Source organism: Diceros bicornis, chromosome 32 (assembly GCF_020826845.1).
Source record: "Diceros bicornis minor isolate mBicDic1 chromosome 32, mDicBic1.mat.cur, whole genome shotgun sequence".
Classification (NCBI taxonomy): Eukaryota; Metazoa; Chordata; class Mammalia; order Perissodactyla; family Rhinocerotidae; genus Diceros; species Diceros bicornis.
The window spans coordinates 19,754,271-19,781,444 of NC_080771.1; the positions used below are offsets into that span (position 1 = coordinate 19,754,271).

The 27,174-nt window shown below is 45.8% G+C and overlaps 1 protein-coding gene across 6 annotated transcripts in view; it reads left to right on the forward strand.

Annotated features, from left to right (window-relative positions):
* The first annotated feature begins 210 nt into the window (after positions 1 to 210).
* DUS2 (dihydrouridine synthase 2) overlaps positions 211 to 27,174 on the forward strand; it is a 40,016-nt gene continuing 13,052 nt past the window's right edge. For 2 of the 6 annotated variants that reach the window (XM_058528102.1, XM_058528106.1), the window contains exons 1-7: positions 211 to 518; positions 9,162 to 9,304; positions 13,177 to 13,222; positions 16,182 to 16,273; positions 17,172 to 17,215; positions 18,599 to 18,659; positions 22,863 to 22,910. In XM_058528102.1, coding sequence (XP_058384085.1) covers positions 260 to 518; positions 9,162 to 9,304; positions 13,177 to 13,222; positions 16,182 to 16,273; positions 17,172 to 17,215; positions 18,599 to 18,659; positions 22,863 to 22,910 — 693 coding nt within the window. In that variant the 5' untranslated portion in view covers positions 211 to 259. Of the gene's footprint in view, positions 519 to 1,043; positions 1,107 to 2,593; positions 2,672 to 4,340; positions 4,521 to 9,161; positions 9,305 to 13,176; positions 13,223 to 16,181; positions 16,274 to 17,171; positions 17,216 to 18,598; positions 18,660 to 22,862; positions 22,911 to 27,174 lie in introns of those variants that run through there. The other 4 variants (XM_058528105.1, XM_058528101.1, XM_058528104.1 and 1 more) reach the window with 4 other exon arrangements.

Sequence of the window (27,174 nt, forward strand, 5' to 3'; positions counted from 1 at the left end):
CCAGATGGGCGAAGCTGTCCTCAGATGACAGGTTCCGCAGCGCTGGTGCCTCGTGTTGCGCGCGCTCGATGAAGAAGTGGTCCTGGCGGGCGCGCCGATTCTTCCAGCCACGCGAAGCGAGTGGCGCGCGCTCCCAACGGCCCAGCGTGAGGCGCGCCGGCTTGTTCAACACCGGCCCCGCGCCGAGATGAGCGACGGGTCAAGTCGCCCCAGCACTGGCCGTAGGGGGCTCCGCCGCCTGCTTTGCCGCTGTTCCGGCATGCGCACCACAGGCAGGGGCTTGTCGGCACCGCGGACCGCGAGGTCTCGTCGAGGCGCGAGAAGCAACCAAGCGAGCGACAGCAACCGCAATGGCCGTCCTCAAGCCATAATCCCTTTGGTGCAGGAGAGGCGCACGGCAGTGACGTCACGGGCGCGCCAAGGCCTCGCGGACGGTGGCTGGCGGGGTTCAGTAAGGCTTACGGAATTGGCGAACCATGAGGAAGGAGGGAGAATCTGTAGAGGTCAACAGCGGCGAGGTCTGTACTTGCGAATAGGGGATGGCGATGTCCAGACCCGGCCAGGCTTGTGGCAGGGCCGCAGTGGAGGCAGGACCGGGGTCCAGCGTTACGCGGCGATGGTGCCCTGGCTTTATGGTGGATGGCTTTTGGCGATTGGGTGTCGGATCCCTGGGATTCTTCCTTGTCGCCCTCACCGCTCATGTGATGGCCGATCTCCCCTTGTAAACTATGAGGGTGCGGTGATGTTTTCCCAGTTGTGGTCCCCGCGAAAGTTCTGGTAATAAGTGTTCATTGAGAGTCTGAATGAATGGTCAGGCCTGGGGGCCGAGACAGGAGCTAGATGTCTGAGCTCCAGACTCAAAGGCCCCCCTCCCAGAGAGCTGAGAGCGCAGAGGGCAAGCTCGTGGCCTTCTCTCTGAATTAGTAAGATCTTCAGGCTTTATTTCAAGCGGAGTCATCTCTTCTTCAAACTTTTTTCTTTCTTTTTCAGCCAACATTCACTCTCCATTCCCTTGTCACCTCTCCCAACTTCTCATCCTGAACCCACCACTCTTGCAGCCCGCTCACTTTGGCTGGCTTCCCGGTCAGATACTTGGGAATTGCTTGGTGAGTAGTGAGGTGGGTCCCTTTGCCCTACCGAGCAATCAGGTATGTGTTGTGTCTCTTGTAGCCCTGGTCAGGCAGAATATTGTACTTGAATTCAGATGTTCAGTTTGTAAAAAAAAAAACACTCTACACTAGTCGTACTTCTTGAACACATGTAGAAAATGGGTATCAGGTCTTTTCTGTAGTCCCCAGTGCCTCAAGTGTGCGGTAAGTTAAATGTGGATTAACCACCTGGGAGGTTCTTAACATCTGGAGAAAGTGTTTTAGTTTCATCAAATATCATTAAAAAGATAAATACTTTAAAAATTTAAGATACCATTTTGATACACGAATAGACTTTCTGGACAGTTCCCTGTTAAATCAGCAGAGGAGAGAGTTTTGAGTAGTGATAGGTGAACAGAGTCATCAGATAGAGCAGTAGTTCTCAAGTGAGGGTGATTTTGCCCCCACTATTCCTCACTGGACATTTGACAATGGCTGGAGACATTTTTAGTTGTCACATCTGGGGAGGTGCTATTAGTATCTAGTGGGTAGAGGCCAGGGATGCTGCTAAACACATACAATGCACAGGACAGCCCTCCACAAAAAAGAATTATCTGGCCCAAAATGTCAGTAGTGTGCTGTTGAGAAACCCTGGTTATTGGATGAGGGTTGAAGAGAGGCTGAGGTTACCACATGGACTCTCACTTCAGGTGGGCACATTTGCCACACTCTTGCACTGGCCCTGCCCCATTCCCAGAATCTGTGGCAGGCACACTGATGCCATTGCTTGCCATGCCCTTGTGATCAGGAACCTTCAAGTTCTCTGAAAGTCATAAACACAGGGTGGAGTGTTTCATAAGGGTGATGCTGGAGAAGAGAACGTTAGGGAGAACAAAACTGTCCTTTAGGCCCGGCCCAGTGGCGTAGTGGTTAAGTTTGCACATTCCGCTTCTGTGGCCCAGGGTTCGTGGATTTGGATCCCGAACATGGACCTACACACTGCTCACAAGCCATGCTGTGGCGGCATCCCATATACAAAGTAGAGGAAGACTGGCACAGATGTTAGCTCAGGGCCAATCTTCCTCACCAAAAAACAAAAAACAAACAAACTATCCTTATGTATTTGGGGAATGTGCCAGATGGAAAAGAGAGGAGATATGCTGTGGGGTGTACACTTCCAGAAGGCAGAATTGGGACAGATGGGTGACAGGGAGTCAGATTCTGAATTTGATATAAAGAACTGCTGTAGCAACTAGAATTGCCCAGATCTGTCTTGAGAGTGCTGAGTTTTCTGTCACTGAAAAGTTCATATGCAGGGTGGATGTCCACTGATTGGTGGTATGATAGAGGGGAATTGATATAAAAGATGCTCAAAGACTCTGTGATTCTGTACTACTTTTATGATTCTTTCTAAGCACTCCGCACTTCTTGTTCCTTAGCTAAATAGCTCCTTGGAAGTCTGATTCGACAGGTTTCATCCATTTACATGTGCCACTATTTTTTCAGATCTAAAACAAAGAATTTCTTTGCACCAAGCCAGAACGAATACATTGAAGGAATTATCAGACAAGAACAATACATAGGTGTGTATTTGCATTTGGGTTTTGTCCAAATATTTGGGGCAGGGTAGCTGGTTAGTGGCTGCTTTCTCATGCTCAAGCCCTTACGATATGGTTACCTCAAAATGTCGTAGGGATTGGAGCCTGTTTCTACCCATGGCCCCTAAGTTCTTCTTGTCAGTTCATCAGATACTGCTTAAGTCCCCTCTCTTTTCCTCCTGCTCACAGCAGACATTAAGCAACCTGTAGCTGTTATCAAGATACACGTTTTATAGTATTGTGCTTTAGAAATAAGAAAAGTTTACTTATTATGGAAAAGAATGTAAGCCTAACTTAATAGTCTTTTTTCTCAGGGCTGCCATGGTAACTTATGTTGCCTGGTTACTCTCTAAGTTTTAAAAAGAAGTGTTCCTTGGATCTCAGGTGATAATGGTGTGGTCATTCATTCATTGATTCATTCAATAAATATTTTCTGAGCACCATGTATGTGCCAGGCACTATTCAAACAGACAGTGAGCAAAACAGACAAAATTCCTGCCCTTGTGGAGTTTACATTCTGATTTAATTGGTTTGGGGTAAGGCCTGGACATTGGTATTTTTTTAAAACCTCTCCAGATGATTCTCATGTACAGCTAGGTTTGAGAATCACATTGGGATTTGCAATGCATTGCAAAAATAACAAGTGGCTATTAGTATTCCTTCACTATTCCTCCATTTTCCTACCTGCATCAAGACTGCTGTGCGAGTGCTGGCCATTCTCTTTTCAGCCCTTTTCACTATATGCCTGGACCCTTCCACCCTCTGTCTAACAGACCTCCCTACGTCCTTCCTGTCTTTCACTCTCCAGTCCATCATCTGTTGCCCGAGTGATCTTACTAAAGCACAGCCATGGCTGTGTCACCCCTTGACTCAAAAGCCGTCAATGGATCCCATTGCCTACAGATTATCTCCTAATCACAGTCCAGAATCTGGCCCCAACTTTACCTCCTGCTGCTTCCTTACCTGAGACTTGTTCACTCAAGTGCTGCTCCCATGCAAGTTGCATAAAAGGCTTGTCGTCCTTTACTGGGTAAGCCAGGGAGTGGGGTCGTCATTTGCTCTATAACCAAACTTGAGGTATGGCAAGGCACTTTAAATGCAGTTTTTCTGTGATAGAGCTCTTCTCTGGCTGAAGCATGAGCTGTATCATAGCTTTCATTGCCACTTGGCCTTCTTTTTACAACAAATATTAAGCATCTACCTTATGCCAGATTGGTGAGGATCTGGTGATAAGCAAGGCACAGTGCCTGCCTTCACTTTATGTTGAGGGAGGCAGATTGACAGTTGTTCTTGTAATTATAAGAGTATGTTCCATGCCAGGACAGGAATGATCTCAGAGGAGGAGCCATCACGTTGTGTTTGGGGGAGGTGGGTCAGGGAAGGCTTCCTGGAGGGGGTGACATCTGTACTGAGGTTCTGAAAGGCTAGTGGAAATCAGCCAGGTGGAGGAATAGGGATGTGGCTCCTAGGCAGGGGCAACTGTTCAGAGACTCCAGACTGATAGAGAGTGGGCCAGTTTGGGGAACTAGCAATACTTCAGAGCAGTTGAGGCTTGGTGTGGGGTAGTTAAAGAGTTAAAGAGTTTGGACTTAATTCTAAGGGCAATGGGGAAGGCCTTAAAGAATGAGAATATCATATCCTGATTTCTCTTTAGAAAGACCTCTCTGGCTGCTGGAAGGAGCATAGATTGGAAATGGATGGGGTTCAGGGCAGGCCTCTCCAAGATGTGCCACTCTGGTACGTGGATCATTTCGAGCTGAAGACAGTAAAGGCTCAGAAGACTCAGAAAGAAACTTTGACCTTCCCCCCTACTAACTGCCTAAAAGAATTTAAGGTAAAAGGCCTGTCCCCAGGACAGGCCATCACCATAGATAACTCTGGATGTTGATAGACCGGGAGGGTCCTTGCTAAGCCCATTCTTATCAAAGTTCTGTTTACCAAACATTTACTCAGTTTCCCTGGGTCTCTCCCATGTATACATGTTATAAAGCTTTGTTTGATTTTCTCCTGCTATTCAGTCTCTTATTGAATTTAATTTGTAGCCCAGCCCGAAAGGACCCAGAGTGGGTAGAGGATACTCTTCCTCCCCTTCAACATGATAGGCCTGGAAGCAGAGAGACTGGTTTGGAGGCTGGGCCTTTGGTTCAGTTGATAGATGATGTCAGTGGCAGAGCTGAGAAGCTCCTTAAAGTCAATAGCTTAGTTCTTTCCATTTCTTTACCTTCAGCGCCTTACACACTGCCTTGATCCTAAAAGAGTTAGTAGATGTTTGTTGCTATAACAATAGACTTAGAGTGTGTTGAAAGTGTAAAAGCCTGATAATGAGAGCAGTTAACATTAAGCCCTTCCAGCATGCCGAGAACTGTTGTGCATCATGGCATTTACTCCTCTCAGTATCCCACCTGAGATAGATTGTATGGGACCCTCACATTCCAGAGGGAGAAGCTGAGCCTCGACTAGTCTGGGTTAATCAATCTGCCCAGGGGCAGAGTTGGAATTCCAATGCAGGTTTGTCTGATCCTAGGGTTCAGAATCTTAACAATGATATGTTGTATTGCCTCTTTCTCTTACAAACATAATGGATCATTTTAGTTTTTTTTTTTTTTGTGAGGAAGATCAGCCCTGAGCTAACATCCATGCTAATCCTCTTTTTGCTAAGGAAGACCAGCTCTGAGCTAACATCTATTGCCAATCCTCCTCCTTCCCCCTCCCCAAAGCCCCAGTAGATAGTTGTATGTCATAGTTGCATATCCTTCTAGTTGCTGTATGTGGGACACGGCCTCAGCATGGCCGGAGAAGCAGTGCGTCGGTGCGCGCCCGGGAACCAAACCTGGGCCACCAGTAGTGGAGCGCGCGCACTTAACCGCTAAGCCACGGGGGTGGCCCCTAGATTTTCTCACACACATTTTTAGTGGGAAATAGGATAATTCTCTAAATGTGTAATCCTAATTGACTTTCATTTTAACTCTGAATTTGTATTTTAAAGAAATCACTTTGTAAGCAAGGTCATAGTCTTTGGGAAAATTGACATGGAAGAGATTGGTAACGTTTTTCCATTCATTGCTTTCCCTGAATAGTGTTATGTTTAATCTGAAAGCATTATAATTAACAGGATATTGTGTCCATGCAACCAAAGTTAAGGTTACTGTCTGAAAAGAGAATTGGGAGTAATCAAACTGTCATAGAGGAGACCAGCCCTTAAAGGAATGGTACAAGAGATTGCCTGAGAGTGTGCGACTAAAGTGGTGATCTGGGTGTGACCTCAGCGTGGGTGAAAGGTTGTGACAGTAACTGGGAAAGGCTGGGGGCTGCCTAGCTTCTCTGAAAGGAGCTGTCTTGGAGGCAGGGCCTGTTAGGCAATGCTAGCAGTGTGCCAGAAGGAGTTCCCAGACCAACCACCCTACAAGAGGATGTCCTTTTGGCCACCACAGAGGTGAGTGTCCAGTCACACCTTATGGAGCTTAAGGGCTGGGTACTAGGCTCAGCGCTAGAAACCTGTCAGTGAACTAAGCAGCCACGCTTCTGTCCTTGTGGAGCCTGTTGTGCCGGTGCTCTAGAGGAGGAGCTGGGGGTTAAACCAGAGACCACACGAATAAGTGTGGACACATGGATTGTAACTGAGCTATGGGGAAGCACAAGGTGTTGTGAGAGCATGTGACCGGGGACCTGAAGTAGATTGTCTGGTAGGGAAGTGTCTCCAAAAGGGGGGCATTCAAGGTCAAGAAGACCTTAGTGTAGGTGTATGTGAGAGAGTCAGACAGAGGGTTCCAGGCAGACAGAACTGCAGTGTGCAGGCCCCAGGGCAGCAGAGAGCTCGGTGTGGGAGATTTTGAAAGAAGGCCAGGGAGGCCAGAGCAGAGGCAGTGTCGGGGAGAAAGGCTCAAGGTGAGGCTGGAACAGGACATACAGGGCTTTATGGTCTGTTAGAAGAGTTTGGGATTTATCTTAAACTCAGTGGGAAGCCATTGAAGGAGGGAAGTGATATTATCAGAGTTGCCTTTTTAAGATGCCATGCTGGCTATTGTGAAGAGAATGGATAGGAGGGGAGCAAGAGTAGATTTGGGGAGACCCATAAGGAGGTTGGCTTGGTACACAGTGGTGGCAATGGAGATGGAGCAAAGCAGATGCATTAGAGTTATATTTTGAAGGTTATTTCGACAGGAGTTAGTGATGGATTGGATATGGGGAATGTGGGTTGAGGATGAGTAATTGGGTAAATGGAGGTGGTCCTTACTGAAATGGGAAAAATGTTCTCCCCACGTATTGGCCTGGTTAACACCTTCTCTCCCGTTAGACCTTGAATCAGAGATCATTTCTTAAGGGAAGCCCTCCTCAACCCCCTCAGTCCTTTCCCTGCTGACCTGGGCTCCCATAGCCTCATATAACAGCTCCTCATAGCACTGTATACACATATGTAATTTCACATATATTTATAAGTTCCCTTATGTAACCCTCTCTTCTATTGTACCTTTTTTCCCCCACTCATTTTATCTCTAGTGACAGCCAGTGCTTGGCATATCATAGGGGCTCAATAAAAGTCTGTTGAATGAATAAATGAAGACAGAGGAGGAGGCTGAGGAGGGAAGATCAAGACTTTGTTTTGTACATACTTAGTATAAGATGCCCTTAAGACATCCAAGTGGGGATGCGTATTGAGCAGTTGGTGCGAGGTTGAGATACCTTTGGATATCAACAGCATATCGCTAATATTTTAAGCCATGAGAGTGAATGAATTTGCAAGGGAGAATGTGTGGAATTAGAAGGGAAGAGGGCCCAAGACTAAGGAGGAACTTCAACATGTGAGTGGAGGAGGTGAAACCAGCAAAGGAGACTGAAAAGCAGGGTCAGAGAGGTGGGAGAAAAACCAGGCGAGTGTGGGGTTGGGGAAGCCCAGGGATGAGAGATGAAGGAAAAGGCGAGGCTCAACCATGTCACGTGCTGTTAGCAAAACCAGATTGAGGGCAGGTCAGTGTCTAGTAGATTCAGCAACTTTGAGGTAATTGGTGAGTTTAATCAGAGCAGTTTTGGTAGAGTGGTGAAGGCAGAGGTGGAGGCCAGGCCAGAGCAGGCTGAGGAGTAAAAAGAAAGTGGAGACAGTATTAGTAACTCTGAGCACAGCATACTTGGCTGGCTTCATGACTTTTTAGAGGTGACCATATTTGCTTAGAATAAATGAATTAATATTAATACTTATCTCTGGGACAGGATTTTGATTTTCTTCTTTTTGTTCCCTTTGACTCTACCTTCAAAATATTTTTAGAATATGACCACTTCTCACCAGTTCCACTGCTAGCTCCCTGGCCTGAGCCACCATCGTCTCTCACGTTGGTTACTGAAGAATCTTCTAACTGGTCTCCCGGCGTCTACCCTGCTCTTCATACAGCAGTCTCCGTGATCATGGGAAAATGTGATCAGTCATGTCACTTCTCTACTTAAAACCCTTTACTGGCTCCTATTTTATAAAGAGCTAACAAAGTCTGTAGAGTGTCCTACAAGGCCATGCAGGATCTGACCACTGTGTCCTGTCTGCTTACTGCTGTCACATCATGTATTTGACTTAGGTTACTCTCTCTTCTTTCTGTGCTCCAACCACATTGGCCTCCTTGCTCTTCCTCTAACGTGCCAGGCAAGCTCCTGCCCGAGGGCCTTTGCACTGGCTGTTTTCTCTGCCATATACTCTTCTACTAGATACCAACTTGGCTAACTCAAATCTTTGCTCAAATGTTATCTTCTCATTGAAGCCTATCTTGGCTTCTCTATTTAAAATTTTAATCTGTAGGGGTGGGGGAAATGGTGAAGGTGGTCAAAAGGTACAAAATTCTAGGTATAAGATAAGTACGTTCTGGGGATGTAATGTACAGCATGATGACTATAGTTAACGATACCATATTGTATATTTGAAAGTTGCTAAGAGAGTAGATGTTAAAAATTCTCATCATAAGAAAAAAATATAATTATGTGAGGTGATAGATGTTAACTAAACTTATTGTGGTAATCATTTTACAATATATACGTATATCACATCATTATGTTGTACACGTTAAACTAATCCAATGTTATATACCAATTGTATCTCAATAAAACTGGAAAAGAATTTTAATTCATCCCCAGTGTTTTTAATCTCCTTACTCCCTGTTCTTTTTTACTCTATAGCACTTCCAATTTTCTGACATACTATATAATTTAATTTATTTGTTATACTTATTGTTTTTTGCCTGTGTTCCCCCACTAGAATGAAATTTCTGCCAGAGCAGGAATGTTTGTCTGTTTTGTTCTCTAATATGTCCCAAGAGACTAGGACAGTGACTGGCACTTAATAAATATTTGTTGGATGAGTGAATGAGCATGCGTTATTTTCATAATCAGAGAAAAGGAAAACAAAGTACTTTGTGTTGGAAGGAAGAAGGAAAGCCTGCCCTGGATGACAGAGATTTTCTTCATTTGAATTTCTGTCTCTTGTTTTCCGTTTCCTTAGGCTATAGCAGAGGAGGAATGATGGTGAACAGCCTCTCACTGTGCTACCACAACAAACTCATCTTAGCCCCTATGGTTCGGGTAGGGACTCTCCCAATGCGGCTGCTGGCCCTGGACTATGGAGCGGACATTGTGTACTGTGAGGTAAGGGGCCCCTGATTTTCCCAGAGGGCTTTTCCTCCTGTGCAGCCTCCCCATCTGTGGGTGGGAGTGGTCAGGACTTGGTGGTGGGGAATGGGCACTTCACAGGTGCTCACTGAGGGCAGCAGGAGACAAATGTGCATGACACTTAGGAGTTCTGAGAGCCCTGCTGAGGGCCGGGAGCTGGGCAGTGCGGAGGCATTGCGGGATACCTGGGCCAGCTGGATAGATGAGCATGGTATCAGGTCACCGTCCTGGCCCCTATAGGAATTAATACACATTCAGGCCGTGAATGAATGAACTCAAGGTTAGGAAGAGGAGGAAGAGGACCAGATTCAGGCCAGGGAAGCTGGATGTGGTTGGTTTTGGGAACCATAGAATTTTCTGGTGGCAGTAGCTAGTGGACTAGCTACTTGCCGGCTGCTCTGGAGAATATTAGGACTTCAGACCCAGGTTTAGAAATCATACCCCAGGAAAAATAGAATTACAGGAGTAGCTGATACTGGATAGTGAGAAAGTGTGAGCAGTGATTCTCAATTGGGCATATATCAGAGTTATGTGGGGAGCTCCCCACAACCCCTAATGCTGATATGTCCCCCAAGTGAGGGTAAGAAGGTTAAGAAGCTACCCAAGCGCTTCTGATATTTCTGTCTTTATTTATTTTTTTTGTGAGGAGATCAGCCCTGTGCTAACATCCGCCAATCCTCCTCTTTTTTTTTTTTTTTGCTGAGGAAGACGGCCCTGGGCTAACATCTGTGCCCATCTTCCTCCACCTTATATGGGACGCCGCCACAGCATGGCTTGTCAAGCAGTGCGTCGGTGCGCGCCTGGGATCCGAACCAGAGAACCCCGGGCCGCCGCAGCGGAGCGCGCGCACTTAACCGCTTGCGCCACCGGGCCGGCCCTGATATTTCTGTCTTTAAAAGTGACTGGTAGTGGAGGGAGACTGTGGCTATAAAAGGGCAACACAAGGAATCCTTGTGGTGATGGGACTATTCTGTGTCTTACCTTTATCAGTGTCAGTATCCTGCTTGTGATATTGTACTATAATTTTGTAGGATGTTACCTTTGGAGGAAATGAGGCAAAGAGTATATTGGATCTCACATTCTTTTTTTTTTTTTTCAATAATTTTATTTATTTATTTTTTTCCCCCAAAGTTCCAGTAGATAGTTGTATGTTATAGCTGCACATCCTTCTAGTTGCTGTATGTGGGACGCGGCCCCAGCACGGCCGGAGAAGTGGTGCGTCGGTGTGTGCCCGGGATTCAAACCCAGGCTGCCAGCAGTGGAGCACGCGCACTCAACCGCTAAGCCACGGGGCTGGCCCAGATCTCACATTCTTATAAATACATGTGGACCTCCAATTATCTCAAAATAAAAAGTTTAATTAAAAAGGAAGCCACTGGTATAAAGAGAAGGGAGGGCCTAAGAGGGATTTGGGAAGAATATACCTTTATATACTGGGTGTGTGTGTGTGTGTGTGTGTGTGTGTGTGTGTGTGTGTGTGTGTGTTGGGGTGGGGGGACAGCAATTAATGATAAAAAAGTAAAAGAGTGAGAGAAATAGGCAGGTTGAGAAGAGTGTAGGGGGCCAGCCCCGTGGCGTAGAGGTTAAGTTCATGCACTCTGCTTTGGCAGCCTGGGGTTCACAATTTCAGATTCCAGGTGTGAACATACAAACCACTTGTCAGCCATGCTGTGGTGGCATCCCATATTCAAAATAGAGGAATATTGGCACAGGTGTTAGCTCAGGGACAGTCTTCCTCAAGCAAAAATAGGAGGATTGGCAACAGATGTTAGCTCAGGGCCAATCTTTCTCACCAAGAAAAAAACAAGAATAGTGTCAGGGAAGGCAAAAGTCAGTTTTGTTAACTATGTCAGATGATGCAGGGAAATCCAATTGCAAAAAAGACCAAGAAGGAATTTGATTTGAAAATTAGGTGATTGGAGGACAGCTGTGGCACCTAGACATGAACACTTGTAGGGTTAAGGGATTGAGGGTGAGCAACAAATGAGGAAGTAGAAATAGGGCTGCTGATAGGGCTGCTGATTTCCTGCAGGAATCTGAGAGGTGAAGGGAGGAAAAGAGTACAGGTGGGTAGCTGGAGGTGAAGGAAGCTGGGTGAAGGGAGTTGTTTTTAGGCAACTTGCATGTTGTAGCATAAGAGGAAGGATTTAGGCGTGAGGAAGCCCTGAAGATTTGGGGGATTAGGGGGATGGGTAGGGCCAGGACTTGGAGGGGACAGGATTCTTTTTTTTTATTTTTATTTTTATTTCTTTAATTTATTATAGAATTGGAATCACTAGGTTAAAGAGACAGGTTTTTTTTTTTTTGGTGAGGAAGATTAGCCCTGAGCTAACATCTGTTGCCAATCCTCCTCTTTTTGCTGAGGAAGGTTGGCCCTGGGGTAACATCCGTGCCCATCTTCCTCTACTTTATATGGGACACCTGTCACAGCATGGCTTGACAAGCGGTGTGTAAGTCCGCTCCTGGGATCCAAACCTGCGGACCCCGGGCCACTGAAGCGGAGTGCGTGAACTTAACCACTACGCCACTGGGCTGGACACTTGGGACAGGATTCTTGAGGTGGTGGGACCTGCCTTCTTCTGAGATACGGCAAGGAGGGGGGAGAAGTTGATGGAAGGGAGGGAAGCCGAGGGGTTTTGCCTGAGAGACTTGTTTTACAGGATGGAGGAAGCCAGGCTTCTGTTGGAAATGAGGGTGGAGGAGTGAGTTAGGGACCTGTGGAAAGAAAGTGAAGACATTTTGGTCCTGTTCCTCTGGGGTATGGGCATTGGGAGGTTTGCCTGGCAGCCAGGTATGGATAGTGATGCTGGTTTGCAGCTTTAAGGGAAGGAGAGCTGAGAAGCCTGGCAAGAGGATGCCCATGGCTGGAGATTGGCATGGCAGTGTCTACGGCAGGGCAGGGGCACTAGGGTGCTGCAAGGTGAAATGGGTGGGAGGGAGTACGTGTTGTCCAAAGGTGGGAGTCAGAAAGGGAGGTGCCCGAGTTCAGGGTCACAGAGGCTCAAGACCTGACTCCTGAGTGAGTGTGGGGATGAGTACCAGCAGTGAGAGTTTCTTCCTGTCTTCTTCTGGAGCCCCAAAACCTCTGGGCGTGAGCTTCTGGCAGTGTGACAGGTGCCTGGCTCTTCTGATTTGTATTCCACATCTGTTGAAATGATCACTGAACAAAGCAGAACAGTTTTGTCTCCCACCAAAAGGTAGAGAATCTCAATCCTTCAGGAGACATGAGCTTTCCCTTCACTTTTATGATCCTGATTTTGAAGAAACGCCCTTTTCCTTTCTTTCCTGAGTCTGTTTGAATATCTCCAGAGCTGAGGAGCTCACCCCTTTCGTTTCCTCACAGTGTAACCCATGTCGGTTAGGGGTTTTAGACTTTCCTTTCCTGTGTCGATCTCGAATGTTCCTCCCTGTGCTTCTGTTCACTGGGCACACTTTTGTCCTTGGACATTTCCTGGGAGCCCCTCCCTGTCTGTCATTTGCATGGGATGAGGTGTGTGGTTCTTTGAGGGGATGGACGGGAGCTGAGACTAGTAGGTGAGGAAAGTGTCCAGGTGTCCACATCCTAGGCTGTTGTCTTCTCTCTGGCTCCCTGAGTGCCTCACCCTTTCTAGACCCCAAACATCTCCAAGGTCCCTGGGAAGAGCGGCTGATTGAGGGTGGGTCACTCAGGACCCTGCTTGCCATGCTTGGGTGGGGAGTACAGCACTACATGTCCCAAAAGCCATTATTTGTTTTTGATAGTAGGGTGACAGGCCAAGTGTCACCTTTAGGTGTGCGATGAAAGTCCTTCCTCCATGACTAGGGCCTACAAGTCCAGGACTGATGAGTGTCCTCTGATTCCTCCATAGGAGCTGATCGACCTCAAGATGCTTCAGTGTAAGAGAGTTGTCAATGGTGAGTGCAGCTGTGGTCCCAGGATTGTGTGTGTGCCTAGTCATGCCCAAGCACTACCAATGCCCTTGCCCAGGGTGACAGTGTCCTTCCAGGGTGCTCCTTGCCTGGCTGTGTGATTTTGTGGATCACATGCTCCCTTGAGAACAGTCACTGCTTTCCAGATGTGAAACAGGCTAAGAATGCCTTCCACCCACAGGCTTGCTGGCATAGACATTGCCAGGTTTCATAGTACAGGAGGGACCCTAGAAGTCTTGGGGTCGGGATGGCGCCAGCACTGGTCCTGGCTGTGCCACTCCCTAGCTGTGTGAACCTTGGGCAAGTCACATGACCTCTCTGCCTCAGTTTCTTTAGCCATAAAATGAAAATCATAATCCCTGCTTTACTTCAATCATAGGGTTGGAGTGAGGATCAAATAAGATAAGGTGCACGTAAGTACTTTGCAGATGGGAGTGGTTATGCTGAATTGTGGTTTTGCTTATACTTTATTGATGAGGCTGATTCTGCTTTGATTAGAGTTGTGGTGGTGTTTGAGGTTTTTGAAATGTATATACATTTGTAAAATCTCTCAATATAAGTTTGCTAGTTAGTGTAACACAATTTTTTTTTTTGTGAGGAAGATCAGCCCTGAGCTAACATCCATGCCAATCCTCCTTTTTTTTTTTTTTTTTTTTTTGCTGAGGAAGACTGGCCCTGGGCTAACATCCGTGCCTATCTTCCTCCACTTTATATAGGACGCTGCCACAGCATGGCCTGACAAGCTGTGCATGTGTGTGCGCCTGGGATCCGAGCCCGGGCCACCAGCAACAGAGCGTGCGTACTTAACAGCTACGCCATGGGGCCGGCCCCATAGAAAGTGTAACTCAATTTTGTCTTCAATTGTTTTAGACTTATATTTTCTTCTTTGTTTTGAAAAATTCAATATTACAGACCTATATAACCTAGAAAATGAAATCCCCCATAATCCCATACTTGAAGAGATAATCACAAAGAGGAATGATGTATATTTTTTTTACACATTTAGTGAAGTGTGTGTATAAAAATATGAAGTATTTATATATCTCCCTTCCTGCCCCCTTGGGATCAAGCTACACATTTTGTCACTTACCTTTCCACTCGGACATTTTCCCATGTCAGTACTTAGAGATGACTGCGTCAGAATTGATTTCACCAGTGCTTTAACGGGAGTTTCAGTATTTTGCTGTTATAAATAAACCTGTGGTATAAATACACTGAGTTTTTGTGGTTCTTCTCTCAGACATCTTACTGCCAGTCATGAGCTGTCTCTGCTGTTGGTGATCATTTTGATTATCTCTCCCAACATGTCACTGCCTTTACCCCACCTTTTTAATCTTCTAATCTGTTCGGTGCTGGGATGATAATAACAGCTTCTATTTATGGAAATGCTTTACTTGCATTAAAGATCTCATTTATTTCTCAAAAGAAATGCATGAGGTAGGCATATTCTCCCATCTGCCATGTTGGATCTCTTTCATGTGATAGTTATCTTTCAAAGCTAAAAATGGTAGTACCTATTATAGAGCTTCATTATGAAGAGCACATGAGATTCTTGTTATTTGCAGTAGTTATGTTCTGTAAACTTGCTGTGAACATCAAATTAACAAATACTGAACCATTTCTCCTGGTGGAAATACAGGATTGGGTTCCTGCAAGCCCCTAGTCACAACATTTTCATTAACAGATCAGTATATAACCTTGTTTTATGTGTGTTTCTGTTTAAAGACATGTAATTTAATACATTCTGTCGATCCATTAACATTGAACTCACAGCCAATAGCACTATCATTTCATGTCTGACCAAAGCTTGTCTAATACATGTATTTTCTCCATAAGGCATATTACAGCCTTCTTGTGCTTAGGAACACTAGATAGCACTACAGCACTATGCTTGGGGCCATTTTATTATTTTCCTTTTTTTTTTTTAATTTTATTTATTTATTTATTTTTTTTTTTGTGAGGAAGATCAGCCCTGTGCTAACATCTGCCAATTTTCCTCTTTTTTTGCTGAGGAAGACTGGCCCTGGGCTCACATCTGTGCCCATCTTCCTCCACTTTATATGGGACGCTGCCACAGCATGGCTTGCCAAGTGGTGCGTCGGTATGTGCCTGGGATCCGAACCAGCGAACCGCGGGCCGCCGGAGCGGAGCGCGCGCACTTAACCACTTGCGCCACCGGGCCGGCCGGGGGCCATTTTAAACAGTGAGATCACCAAGAGAAAGCACAAAAATGCGAAAAATGTGGCATTAAATATACTACCATAAGGACACTGGTTTACGGTATGAGAGCTGAAACCAGAAGGCAGAGCGTTGCTTTGTTTGACCTCAGCTGGGAACATGTGCATCGAGTAACAGAAATTTTTTGCAATTCTGTGCATGTCTGTGAATGACCACGAAAATGTCACCAGTATTGATTTTGGGGTTACAAATAAATTTTAGTGAGCGGGCAAATTTGCAAATACACAACTGCAGGTAATGAGGATTGACTGTAATGTAGTAAATCTCTGCTCACGAGACCTGGTGCATGATGAGTAATTAAGAAACTGCAACTTTGCTGAACTTGAGAGTGACATCTGGGAAAATTTGGGCAAAATCTGAAACACAGGTATGATTCCTTGTATGTACGTTTTTTCCCAACATTTTAAAAATTGAGAAATGTATACACACCATACAGGGAAAATGCATAAAACGCAAGCCTGCAGTTTAACAAATAACTGTAAAGTGAACAACCATGTAACTAACCATCGCCAGGTTAGGAAACAGACCATCATCAGCACCTCAGAAGCCTCCCATGTGCACACTGATTTCTTTTAAGAGTGGTATACCTCAAGCGTCTCTTTTTGCCCTTCAAGGTAATATTTTTGCTGTGTTTTCTTGCAGCAATTAGGCTAGGTTGAACTTGCTTCTTCATTGGGTGACCCCATGTGTTTGTATTTTCTTGCAGACGTGCTCAGCACAGTGGACTTTGTCGCCCCTGATGACCGAGTAGTCTTCCGCACCTGCGAAAGAGAACAGAGCAGGGTTATCTTCCAGATGGTATGAGATCCCAGGGCTGAGTGCCCTCCCAAGGCGTACCCATTCCCTGGATTTTCAATCTCATGTCCTGTGCCAGGCCAGTGTTAAATGGCCTGGGGTCCATTGCACAATGATGGCTTCCTGAAGACTCTGCTTTAATATTTTCCGAAGATCTGCTCATGAGTGATTACATTGTTGGAAACAGTTTATGGATATCAAGCTATAGCAATCTGTTACATGCCTCCATGCTCAAATTTAATTTCCGTAATTACAGGAATTGTCTGTTTGGCATGACTTATACATTTTTAATCCCTAGCATTGGTTATTCAGATCATAGTCTTTATTTTTGTGTAGTCTGCATATATTTCCTAGAGAAAGAAATTAGGTTTCCTCTAAAGTGGTTAAGATTTATGTTAGGATTGTAATGACTCTGTAACTCTCTTCTCTCACTTTGGTCATTTCTTGGTGCTTTTTCCGAAATAGTTTATGAGTGATGTTTAGGTTTTTTGTTTTTCTTTCCTTTATTGTGAAATTTTTGTTGTACAATATTGTTTGTCAGTCACCATATAAATTAGGTTTTTAAAAAATTGATAACAATGGGTAGACATATGATAGAGCAAGTATAACAAAATATTAATTGTAGAATCTAAATGGTGGATATATGAAAGTTCACTATAAAATTTGTTTACACTTTTTTGTATGTTTGAAAGGAATCTTAGCATTGATGACATTTTCTAGGCCCACCAGGTCCACTTTTTGCTTCCGACAGTGAGCTAGTCCAGTAGGCTGGCTATTTAAGAGAATACCAGCCAGACTCCACTTGCTGGCATGTGTGTGTACATAGTGTGTAAAGATGTGTTTGTCTGTGCATGTGTACCTGTGTCAGGGCAGTGGTTGATGCAGCCGCTTGTGTTCCCAGGGGACTTCAGACGCAGAGCGAGCCCTTGCTGTGGCCAGGCTTGTGTAAGTTCTTCCCTTTTTGGGACTGCCTTCACCTCTTCTGTGGGCTGTGAGGCCTAGTGACCTTGAAGGTGACCACCCTGTGCCTCCTAGTTCACTACCTTCACTTCCTGGGTTAAGAGTGTCTGGTTTCCTTCTCTATTTGTGGCGTCTGAGGGCTGGCCTGGGACTCGTGTGTACCCACTGTGTTCAGATCCCAGATAACCTGTGCGTGGGAGCCTGCTTTTTAGAGTTTATTCATGAGGCTCTCTTTCCAGGGACTCTCCTATGAACCCTGAGGTTGTAAATCTCATGAAGTGTAGGTAAGATGTACTGCTTTCTAAATTAACGAAAGCAGGAGAGCACTGTGGTTAAGGAGATGGGCTTTGTGGGCCAGCCCCGTGGCTTAGCGGTTAAGTGTGTGCACTCCGCTGCTGGCGGCCCGGGTTCGGATCCCGGGCACGCACCGACGCGCCGCTTCTCTGGCCATGCTGAGGCCGCGTCCCACATACAGCAACTAGAAGGAGGTGCAGCTATGACATGCAACTATCTACTGGGGCTTTGGGGGAAAATAAATAAATAAATAAATAAAATTGAAAAAAAAAAAAAAAGGAGATGGGCTTTGAATTAGACAGACCTGGGTTGGAATTCTGGCTTTGCTAGTTGTTAACTGTGTGACCTTAGGTAAGTTACTTAACCTCGCTGAGAACTTAGTTTCCTCATCTATAAAATAAGACACGTAGTACTACCTCCCTCTGGCATTATACGGAAGGGTAAATGAAATAATGCATGTAAATGTCTTTGCAGTATGTGGCACGTAGTGAGTGCTTAGTAAGTGTTAGCTGTGGTTATTAATTATAATGAGAGTGAGAGGGAACTCACGCAGTAGTTGCTGCTGATCACAGACTGTTAAGTGTGTGCATTCCAGAAGGTAAGGTAATGGTCCTTTCTATATCTGAGAATTGTTTGGAGTAAGCCAGCAGGCAGCCCAGCAAACAAAGGCAGTCCTGTAACTTCCATCAGAACCAGTGCTCTGGGAAAGAGCTCTTATGCTCATGTCCCTTTTCTGCAATGACCAATGGCTTTCAGTACCCCAGTCAGAACTGGAGCTCTGGGATGGAGTTCAGCGTGGCTGTCACCCACTATTTGAGTTATCCGATACAATTCCAAACTAGCAAAGTCTTCTACAACTAGCCCCTTACGCGTGTGTGAGCACATCATGTTCTTCCTGTTGAGTTCTGCTCAGGGAAGGCAGTGGCACATTTTAGAGAGAATTTTCACTTTCGGTCGCTGAGGGTTGGTGTGTTTCACAGGGCTGGGGTTCATGACCACAGACCCATGCCTTTGTCTCTATGTTCTACCCTCGAGTTGAATATTTATTATCTTTTCTTCTTCATGTTTCTGCAGAGAAAATGATGTGGCTGGTATTGACGTCAACATGGGCTGTCCAAAAGAGTATTCCACCAAGGTAAACTGACTTTTTATACCCTTCACAAATATAGGGTGCAGATTAAAGGAGACTAATGAGACATGGCAACTAACTATAATACCTGACTTGACTAGATTCTGTACTAGATGGGGAAAATGCTCAAAAGGATATTATTAGATCAACTGGCAAAATTGAAATATAGACCATGGTAGATTAGCTAAAAATATTGTATCCATGTAAATTTATGAATTTGATAACTCTTCTGTGGTTATGTAAGAATATTCCTGTCTTAGAAAATACACACTGAAGAATGCATCTTCCAAGTAGCTTTTTTTTTTTTATAATTTTATTTATTTATTCATTTTTCCCCCAAAGCCCCAGTAGATAGTTGTATGTCATAGCTGCACATCCTTCTAGTTGCTGCATGTGGGACGTGGCCTCAGCATGGCTGGACAAGCGGTGCGTCTGTACGCGCCCGGGATCTGAACCCAGTTCGCCAGCAGCGGAGCGCGCGCACCCAACCGTTAAGCCACGGGGCCTGCCCCCAAGTAGCTTGTTAGAACCTTCTTTATAAGAATTTCCTTAAACAGTTCACTATGTGCATTACAGAGTGGGTATTGCTTAATTTCACTGAAAAAAAGAAACCAGCCTGAAATATTTATCGGTCAAGGGCTATGATATATGTAACTTACCCTCAAATGGTTCAGGAAAAATTTTATATGCACACACACACATATACATATATACATATACATAACACACATAGATAAATGCACACATACACACACACAGAGAACTTGTGCCTAAGTAATAAAACAAATTATGTAAATCCTAAAAGAAAAAATAATGTGAATAGGGCTTTGTCATTTCATGAATAAAACCAAGACATACATTAAAAAAAAAAAATAGAAGATGCAATACATGTGTCCCCATTGTCGTATCAGAAGAGATCAGACCAGAGTGCTATGGTAACTAAGAGAAAGGAGTGGAAAGGCAGCCCTTAAACTCGGGATCCTATAGGGAAAGTGTGGTCCTTGATGAGGAGGTTTGGGACCCTACAGGCAGAGGGAGTGGCACAAGCAGGGGCTTGGAGGCCAACATGAAGTACAGGCAGAGAACCTCGATTTGACCAGAGGGTTGGGGAGTGGGAGACAAAGAGGAAGCAGAAGAGCACAGGGTTGAAAATCTTGGTTGGGACCAGATTAGCTGTACTTGGACTTTAGATATTTCTGACCTTTTTTGAACAGAGAAGGTGTGTGATCAGAAACTTAGTTTCCTTCCTCAGGGAAACCAGTGTTACTAGTTTCTTATCCAAATATATTCTATGAAGAGAAATAGTTAAAAATACTCATCTGGAAGTCATGTGTCTGGTAGATTTAAGTGGAAAGAGGCTAGAGGTGTGGACACAGATAGAAGAGATGAGTGTCCTGGGTCCGCAGGAGAGACCAGGGCAGGAGAGAGGAGAAGCCAAACTGGAGCAGAATTTGACAGGATTTGGCAGCAAATGATTAGACTGGGTGTGGGGAGGTGGGGTGAGTGGTGGGGGTGGAGAGAGGAAAGACTGGTAACCAGGAGAATGGTTGATCTTCAACATCATCAGGACTGCTAGAGGAAAAGCAGGTTTGGAGCAGATGACAAATACAACTTGGGGTTGGCTGAGTGTGAGGCACAGAGGGACTCCTGCAGGGCTGCCCCTGGGAACCTTATCGCAGGGAGTGCAGTCACGGTCTTCAGTGTGACTTCAGGTATAGCAGATGTCCTCCTGGGCCTACTGCCCAGCGTCAGCCACTCTGCTCTCAGGAGTATGCTGCCTGGAGACTTTGCTTTAGGCCAGGAGGCTGAAGACTGCCTGAGGGAAAGGCCCTTGAGATGTTTGAAAACCAGAGGGACTTGTACACAGCTGCTTCAAGGAGTTATGGAGGTTTGAAACGGTCTATGAGGAGTTGAAAACTTCGGACTCTGTTTTGCAGTCTTCTAATTCCTCCTTGGTGCTCCTGAGTTATGTAAGGAGCAGAGTTGAAATTATTGGAATAACCTCCCTGAGATTGTGGAGTGAAAAAAGCAAAGAGGAGAATTCTATATGGTGCACCACCATTTGTATATGGAGGTTGGGGAATGAATAATTATATATTTATTTTTCTCCTCATAGAACATTTTTGGAAAAACACAAGAAACTAGTGTCACTGGTTTCTCCTGGGGAAAGAAGCTCAATTTTTGTTTGGTTTTGCGTAGGGAATAAATTCCCATTGCAGGGTGCTACTCGAAATAATTAACAATTGGCATAGCACTGGTACCGACCACTCGGAACAGATACTTATCAGTGTACCATACATACATACCACCTGAACATCTGCTCTCTTCTTCTTATTCAAAAATTGAAGCCATATGAAAAGTATAAATTGAAAAGTTTTCCATTCCTCAGGGAGGGAGAGTTCTTACTTTTTATCCTTTTGACCCTTTAAAATTTTTGATGTGTTACCTGGTCAAAAAAGCAAATAAGTTAAATAGAAAGGAAGGAAAGAAGGAAGGAAATACCAATTGAGAAAGCCATTGTTATGGAAGGGGCAGTGAGACTGGATTTTATTTATTTTTTATTTTTTTAATTTTTTTATTATTATTTTTTTTTGTGAGGAAGATCAGCCCTGAGCTAACATCCATGCTAATCCTCTTCTTTTTGCTGAGGAAGACCGGCTCTGAGCTGACATCTATTGCCAATCCTCCTCTGTGCCCCCCGCCGCAAAGCCCCAGTAGATGGTTGTATGTCATAGTTGCACATCCTTCTAGTTGCTGTATGTGAGACGCAGCCTCAGCATGGCCGGAGAAGCGGTGCCTCGGTGCGCACCTGGGATCCCAACCCGGGCCGCCAGTGGCAGAGCGCGTGCACTTAACCGCTAAGCCACGGGGCCGGCCCGAGACTGAATTTTAGATCCTGTGATTCTATAGGGAAGGCTGGATTGTGTGTGAGGTGGACGGACAGAGTCAGGGTGAGTGGCCAGGGCTTCCTTAAGGCCTCTAAGGTTTGTATCTATGACCAAGGTGGGCCAGGGCTAGTAGTCCCTCCGCCCTTCCCACTGTCTTCCTAAATGCAGGCTCAGGCTGGCCGAGTCTGTGGTGATTCAGTGTTCTCCCTAATTCTAATCTGTCATCCTTATACATGAAATTAAACTGTAATAACTGAATTTAAACCTTCTGAGCATTCTGGTGAACATTCGTTAGTATGCAGTCTGTATACTGACAGCATATATTTATTGGATTTGTTTTTCTCTCCTCCTCATTCTTAATAGGTTCAGATTCTTAACCCCCCCCAATTATTGAAGTAATTTATACCATTGTTCAGAACTTGGATAATATAGAAAAGTACAAAAAAGAGCAGGAAAATCACCAATGATCCCACCATCAAGAGACAAGTGCTGGGCCGGCCCCGTGGCTTAGTGGTTGGGTGCGCGCACTCCGCTGCTGGCGTCCCGGGTTCGGAACCCCAGGCGCGCACCGACGCACCGCTTCTCCAGCCATGCTGAGGCTGCGTCCCACATACAGCAACTAGAAGGATATGCAGCTATGACATACAACTATCTACTGGGGCTTTGGGGGAAAAATAAATAAATAAATAAATAAAATTATAAAAAAAAAAAAAGAGACAAGCGCTGTTGTTAGCATTGAGATTTTAGTGGCTTCACAGGTTGTTGGTTTCCATTAGCTGGGGCTTTTGTTAGACATTGGGCTGGGTTCTCAGGACTGGGCCCTTGTTGCTGGCAGGGGAGAAGGGCCTGGACAAGATTTGCAGATTGTGTGCTTCTGAGTGGCTTTGCCAGCAGTGGTGGTATCAAAGCAAGTGATAGTAGGACAGGAAGAAAGTGCATTTGATCTCATTTCAAAGGAAGAATGATGCATTGTTTTTTTACGGGCTTGGCAGATGGTGGGGTTGAGTTTATTAAGACACTAAGACCCTGGGCGTGGACTGGGCAGTCCTGAAAAATGATTTTTGTAGAACCCACTTCTAGATAGATCCATGGGTTTTGCAATGGGGATTAGAGGGATGACTTTTAGAATTCATCAAACTCTGATCCCTGATATTGTGGGCACAGATGCTGCTGCTTTCCTCCTTGCTTAGGAGAAGTGCTGATTTGGTCCCTTGGCAGCGAGTGCTGGGGTGGTGTCAGGTTGCCACGCCATGCTGCCATACCACCGGGAGGGGCCACCCTCCTCCAGCTGTCGGAAGACTCTCTGTATGCTTTTCCTTAGGGAGGAATGGGAGCTGCTCTGCTATCAGACCCTGACAAGATTGAGAAGGTAAGTCCTGCATGAGTGAAAGCAGAGGTCCTTAAACATACCTATGAACTAGAGTTCCCTGGAATGCCCCTCGTTCCCTGCCCCTGGCACCGCCCAGCCAATTTAGTGAATCAGTCACTCCACTTGCGGTCTGGAAAGTCTTTAAAAGGCTTCCCAGTGATTCTGACATGCAGCCAGCTTGGGGAAACCCTGAACCAGCCTACAGCAGCCTTAGAATTACTTAAGATCCCAGGGTTAGGGACATGAGAGCCAGGGAGCCTGAGGACTCATTTAGAGCCTCCTGTGTATTCTTTCCATTCTGAGGAGATCCTGAGAGCGTAGGCCAGGCTACCTGTTGGTTGTGAGCAAGCTAAGTGGCTGTGGGGTGGATGGGGTGAGTGGGGTGATTGGCCTCTCCCAGGGAGCTTAATGAGAGTAGCAGTGGGTCCCCTGTGTACGGATAGAATTCACCACCAGCCTTTGAGAGCAGGCCAGGCCAGGGTCATAAGAGGCAAGCTGAAGTTATCTCTTCTGGTCCCCTTCCCTTGGTGATTCTGTAGGCCAGGTTTATGAAGCCCTGGGGACAGGCTGATATTTGCCACCCAGTGTTGTGAGCTGCCAGGGCATGTAGGGGTGACATTTTCTTCCACACCATATACACCTTTTACTTTCCTCTCTCAGTCCACCAGCCCTCTCCTTGTTGCTCCTCTTAGCTCTTTTGATTCCTTTTCATTCTCCATCTTCACTTCCCTGTCTGGGTTTTAAGCCTCTTAGTGCCTCCCACAGGCTAGAGTGACTTGGGATAAGGCACCACCAATAAGAACCACCATTATTTGTGCTGGCTGCTGTGTCAGCAGCTCAACCCTGTGTATTCCTTCAGCCCACTGTCTCTGGGATATATGAAGACCAGTGTGTTTATGGGCTAGGTACTGTCTCTCTCTCTTTTTTTTTTTTTGGTGAGAAAGATTAGCCCTGAGCTAACATCAGTTGCCAATCCTCCTTTGTTTGTTGAGGAAGATAGGCCCTGAGCTAACATCCATGCCCATCTTCCTCTACTTCATCTGTGGGACCCCTGCCACAGCATGGCTTGATAAGCAGTACATAGTTCCCTGCCCAGGATCCGAACCTGCCCAGGATCCGAACCTGCGAACCCTGGGCCACTGAAGCAGAGCACGCAAACTTAACCACTACACCACCAGGCTACCCCGCCTTCTGATTTTTCCCATATGCGGATAGGTACAGATAATGTATCTATAGTGTGCTTATAATATATCCTTACCATTTGTAGGGTAATTTCCTTTACAAAGTATATTCCAGCATTTGTTCCATTTGTTCCCCAAACCCCTTGAGGTAGACAGGGCAGGCATTTGTTATCTCCATTTGATCAAGAATAATAAAACTAAAGCACAGAGAGATAAAAATAATTTGCTCAAGATCATGTAGCAAATAGGTAGCAGGCAGTGCTGAGTCTAGAGCCGTGGTCTTGTGACCCCTACCCCAGTGTCAGGGTCCCCTCTCGATTGCGTCTCAGGTTAAAGGTGCCTGGGTATAGTTTATAAGTGTCTGGCCACAGGTCAGTAGACACGTGAACTTAGGAACCTCTAGTCAGACACTTCTGTGCAGGATGGAGTGGATGTGGACAACTGTGGATTTCATTATTTATTTATTTTTTGTGAGGTAGATTAGCCCTGAGCTAACATCCGACGCCAATCCTCCTCTTTTTGCTGAGGAAGATTGGCCCTGGGCTAACACCTGTGCCCATCTTTCTCTACTTTAAATGGGACGCCACCATAGCATGGCTTGACAAGCAGTGCGTTGGTGTGCACCCGGGGTCCAAACCCATGAACCCCGGACTGTGGAAGTGGAGCGCGCGCACTTAACCGCTACAGCACCGGGCCAGCCCCACAACTGTGGATTTCAAATTCATCACCACACTTAGGGGAGGGAGGGCGCCCCGGTAGGGGATGTTCTGCTTCAAAACATGTGCACACAGGCATTTTTGTTATCCTCCAGCCTCCTGGCTTCCCCCGCTCCTGCTGTTGGCTCTGTCCTCTCCACTGCCCGGATGGGGCACATTTCACATTTCACATGTGAGGCAGCAGAGGTACACCTCACCTCAGAAGCTCAGTTCATTCTGCTCCTTTTGTGTTTGATGGGGCGGTCAGATGGGCCAGGTCGGACTAGTACATGTGGTTTGCCTTACAGAGGGGAGATTGCAGCTTCCACAACAAAACAGAGGGGATTCAGGAATAGTGGGCTGGATTAGATTCAGGTTCAAACTGTGCTGGCAAACTGGGTGACCTGGTTGAGAGCTTTGTGGTTTCTTCCAGCTTGCTGTTTTAGGCCCATAGTTCTATCTCTGGGAGCATCTCAGGACCACCTGCAGAATTTTTTCAAAATACAGATGCTTGTTTGGGGGGTGAAAAATTTTGCGAGTAGATAGTGGTAATGGTTGTACAACATTGTGAATGTAATTAATGCCACTGAATTATAAACTTAAAATGGTTAAAATGGAAAATTTTATGTTATTTATATTTTACCACAATAAGAAAAAAAGGTTATCAGTCTTGAAAAAGCTTCCTAGGTAACTCTGGTGTACCCTGCCTGGATTGAAAACTTCAGTTTTAGACTCTAACTCAGTACTATCCTGTCTCTCACCCCTGCCCAAGATTCCCTAGGTCCCCCAAGCTGCCCAGGGCATCCGCCTGTGCACACTGCACTTGGGCCATTGCTAACAATTGGCAGGGCCGGGACTTGAACTCAGTTCTCACTGATTCGCAAACCTATGCTCTCCCATCCTCTTCCCTACACCCTCCCCAACAACCAGGGCAGCTAAGGGTCTACTTTTCCTGAGTCAGCCAGTGGATCTGGTGAGAGAACCTGCCTGTGGGTGATGTACTGTTATCTGCTCAGATATGGGCCAGTCTCAGATCCTTTTCCCCTGCAGACTTGCACAGCGCAGAAACATATGGTGTGACTTGGATCTGTGAGAGTTGGGTCCAGGAGAGTTTCATGCTCGATCCTGGCCAGAGGACAGACTCTGGTTGCCTTTTCCCCTCAGTGTGACTCTTGCAAGGGGCTGGTGCTTTTGACTACTAATTTCCTTTCTGGTCCTGAACACGCACATGAAATGAACAGAAATACTGAAGAAAGTGCTTAGAGCTACTTGGATAAAATACACCAAAAGGAAGTTCTGCTAAACAGAGAATTGGATCAAACCAGCTGACATTGCTTAAATCACCAAACATCAGAGGATTCTGTCAGCACTTGCAAAGGAACCTTCCAGAGACGGTACTGTCAGCCTGAGGGATAGGACTAGAGTGAGAATTTTAATTGTGTGTCTCCATGGATCTGGCTATCTCCCCCTTAAAGGGTAGGTGCCCCTTTAAGGCCTGCCAGAGTGACCCTAGGATCTGAGACGCATTCTGCCTCCTGGGGCAGCACCTGGGGATTGTTCCTTCCTGCCAGTCCCTGGCATTTGTGCCTGGGTCAGCAGGTCCTGTCTTGCCCATGATCTGTCTACCTGCCTGTCAGCCTAGCTTCTGATGTCTTCTGGAAGGGCCTGCCTCAGCCGGTGTCTGAGAGAAAGGCCTCCTCCACTGCTTCTTGCAACCTAGTTCTCTGCTGCCCCCACCTGCCTAGAACCAAGACTGGCAACAGGTGCCTGGGTGTCCCCTTCATTGTGCTGCACAGCGATCCAGTTCTTCAAGGAAGGCTCTTGGGATCACGTTCCCTCCAGCTTGCCTGACCTGAAATTTTTGATGGGGGAAGAAGATGGCAATGCCACAGACATTCAGTGTCATCTGCACCTCTCTTGATCTCTGATTCCTGTGTAGTCTGGTCTTGCTACCTCCTTGACACTTTCCCGCATGACTTCTTGATCTCTGTTTGAAGTCCTTTGCAATTACCATGCAAATAAACACTTTTTCGTATGTCTACTATGTTGTCTTTTCCTTTACAAGTTTCACTCCTGTATATCTGACTCCCCTAAAGAGAGGGCTACATGAGGACAAGGCCCAGAACCTGTGAAGCCTTTCTGCTCCCTCACTTGGCAGATCCTGGAGCAGTACTCAGGGAACATTGCCTTCAAGCAGGAAAGAAGCTGTCAGCTGTGTTCTCAACCAGGACTAGGCCTCAGAATCATATTGAGGAGGGAGTGTGTTGGGCAGAGCCTTTAAAAAAATTTTTTTTCCAGTTTTATTAAGAAATAATTGACATCACTGTATAAGTTTAAGGTATACAGCATAATGGTTTGATTTAAATATATTGTGAAATGATTACCACA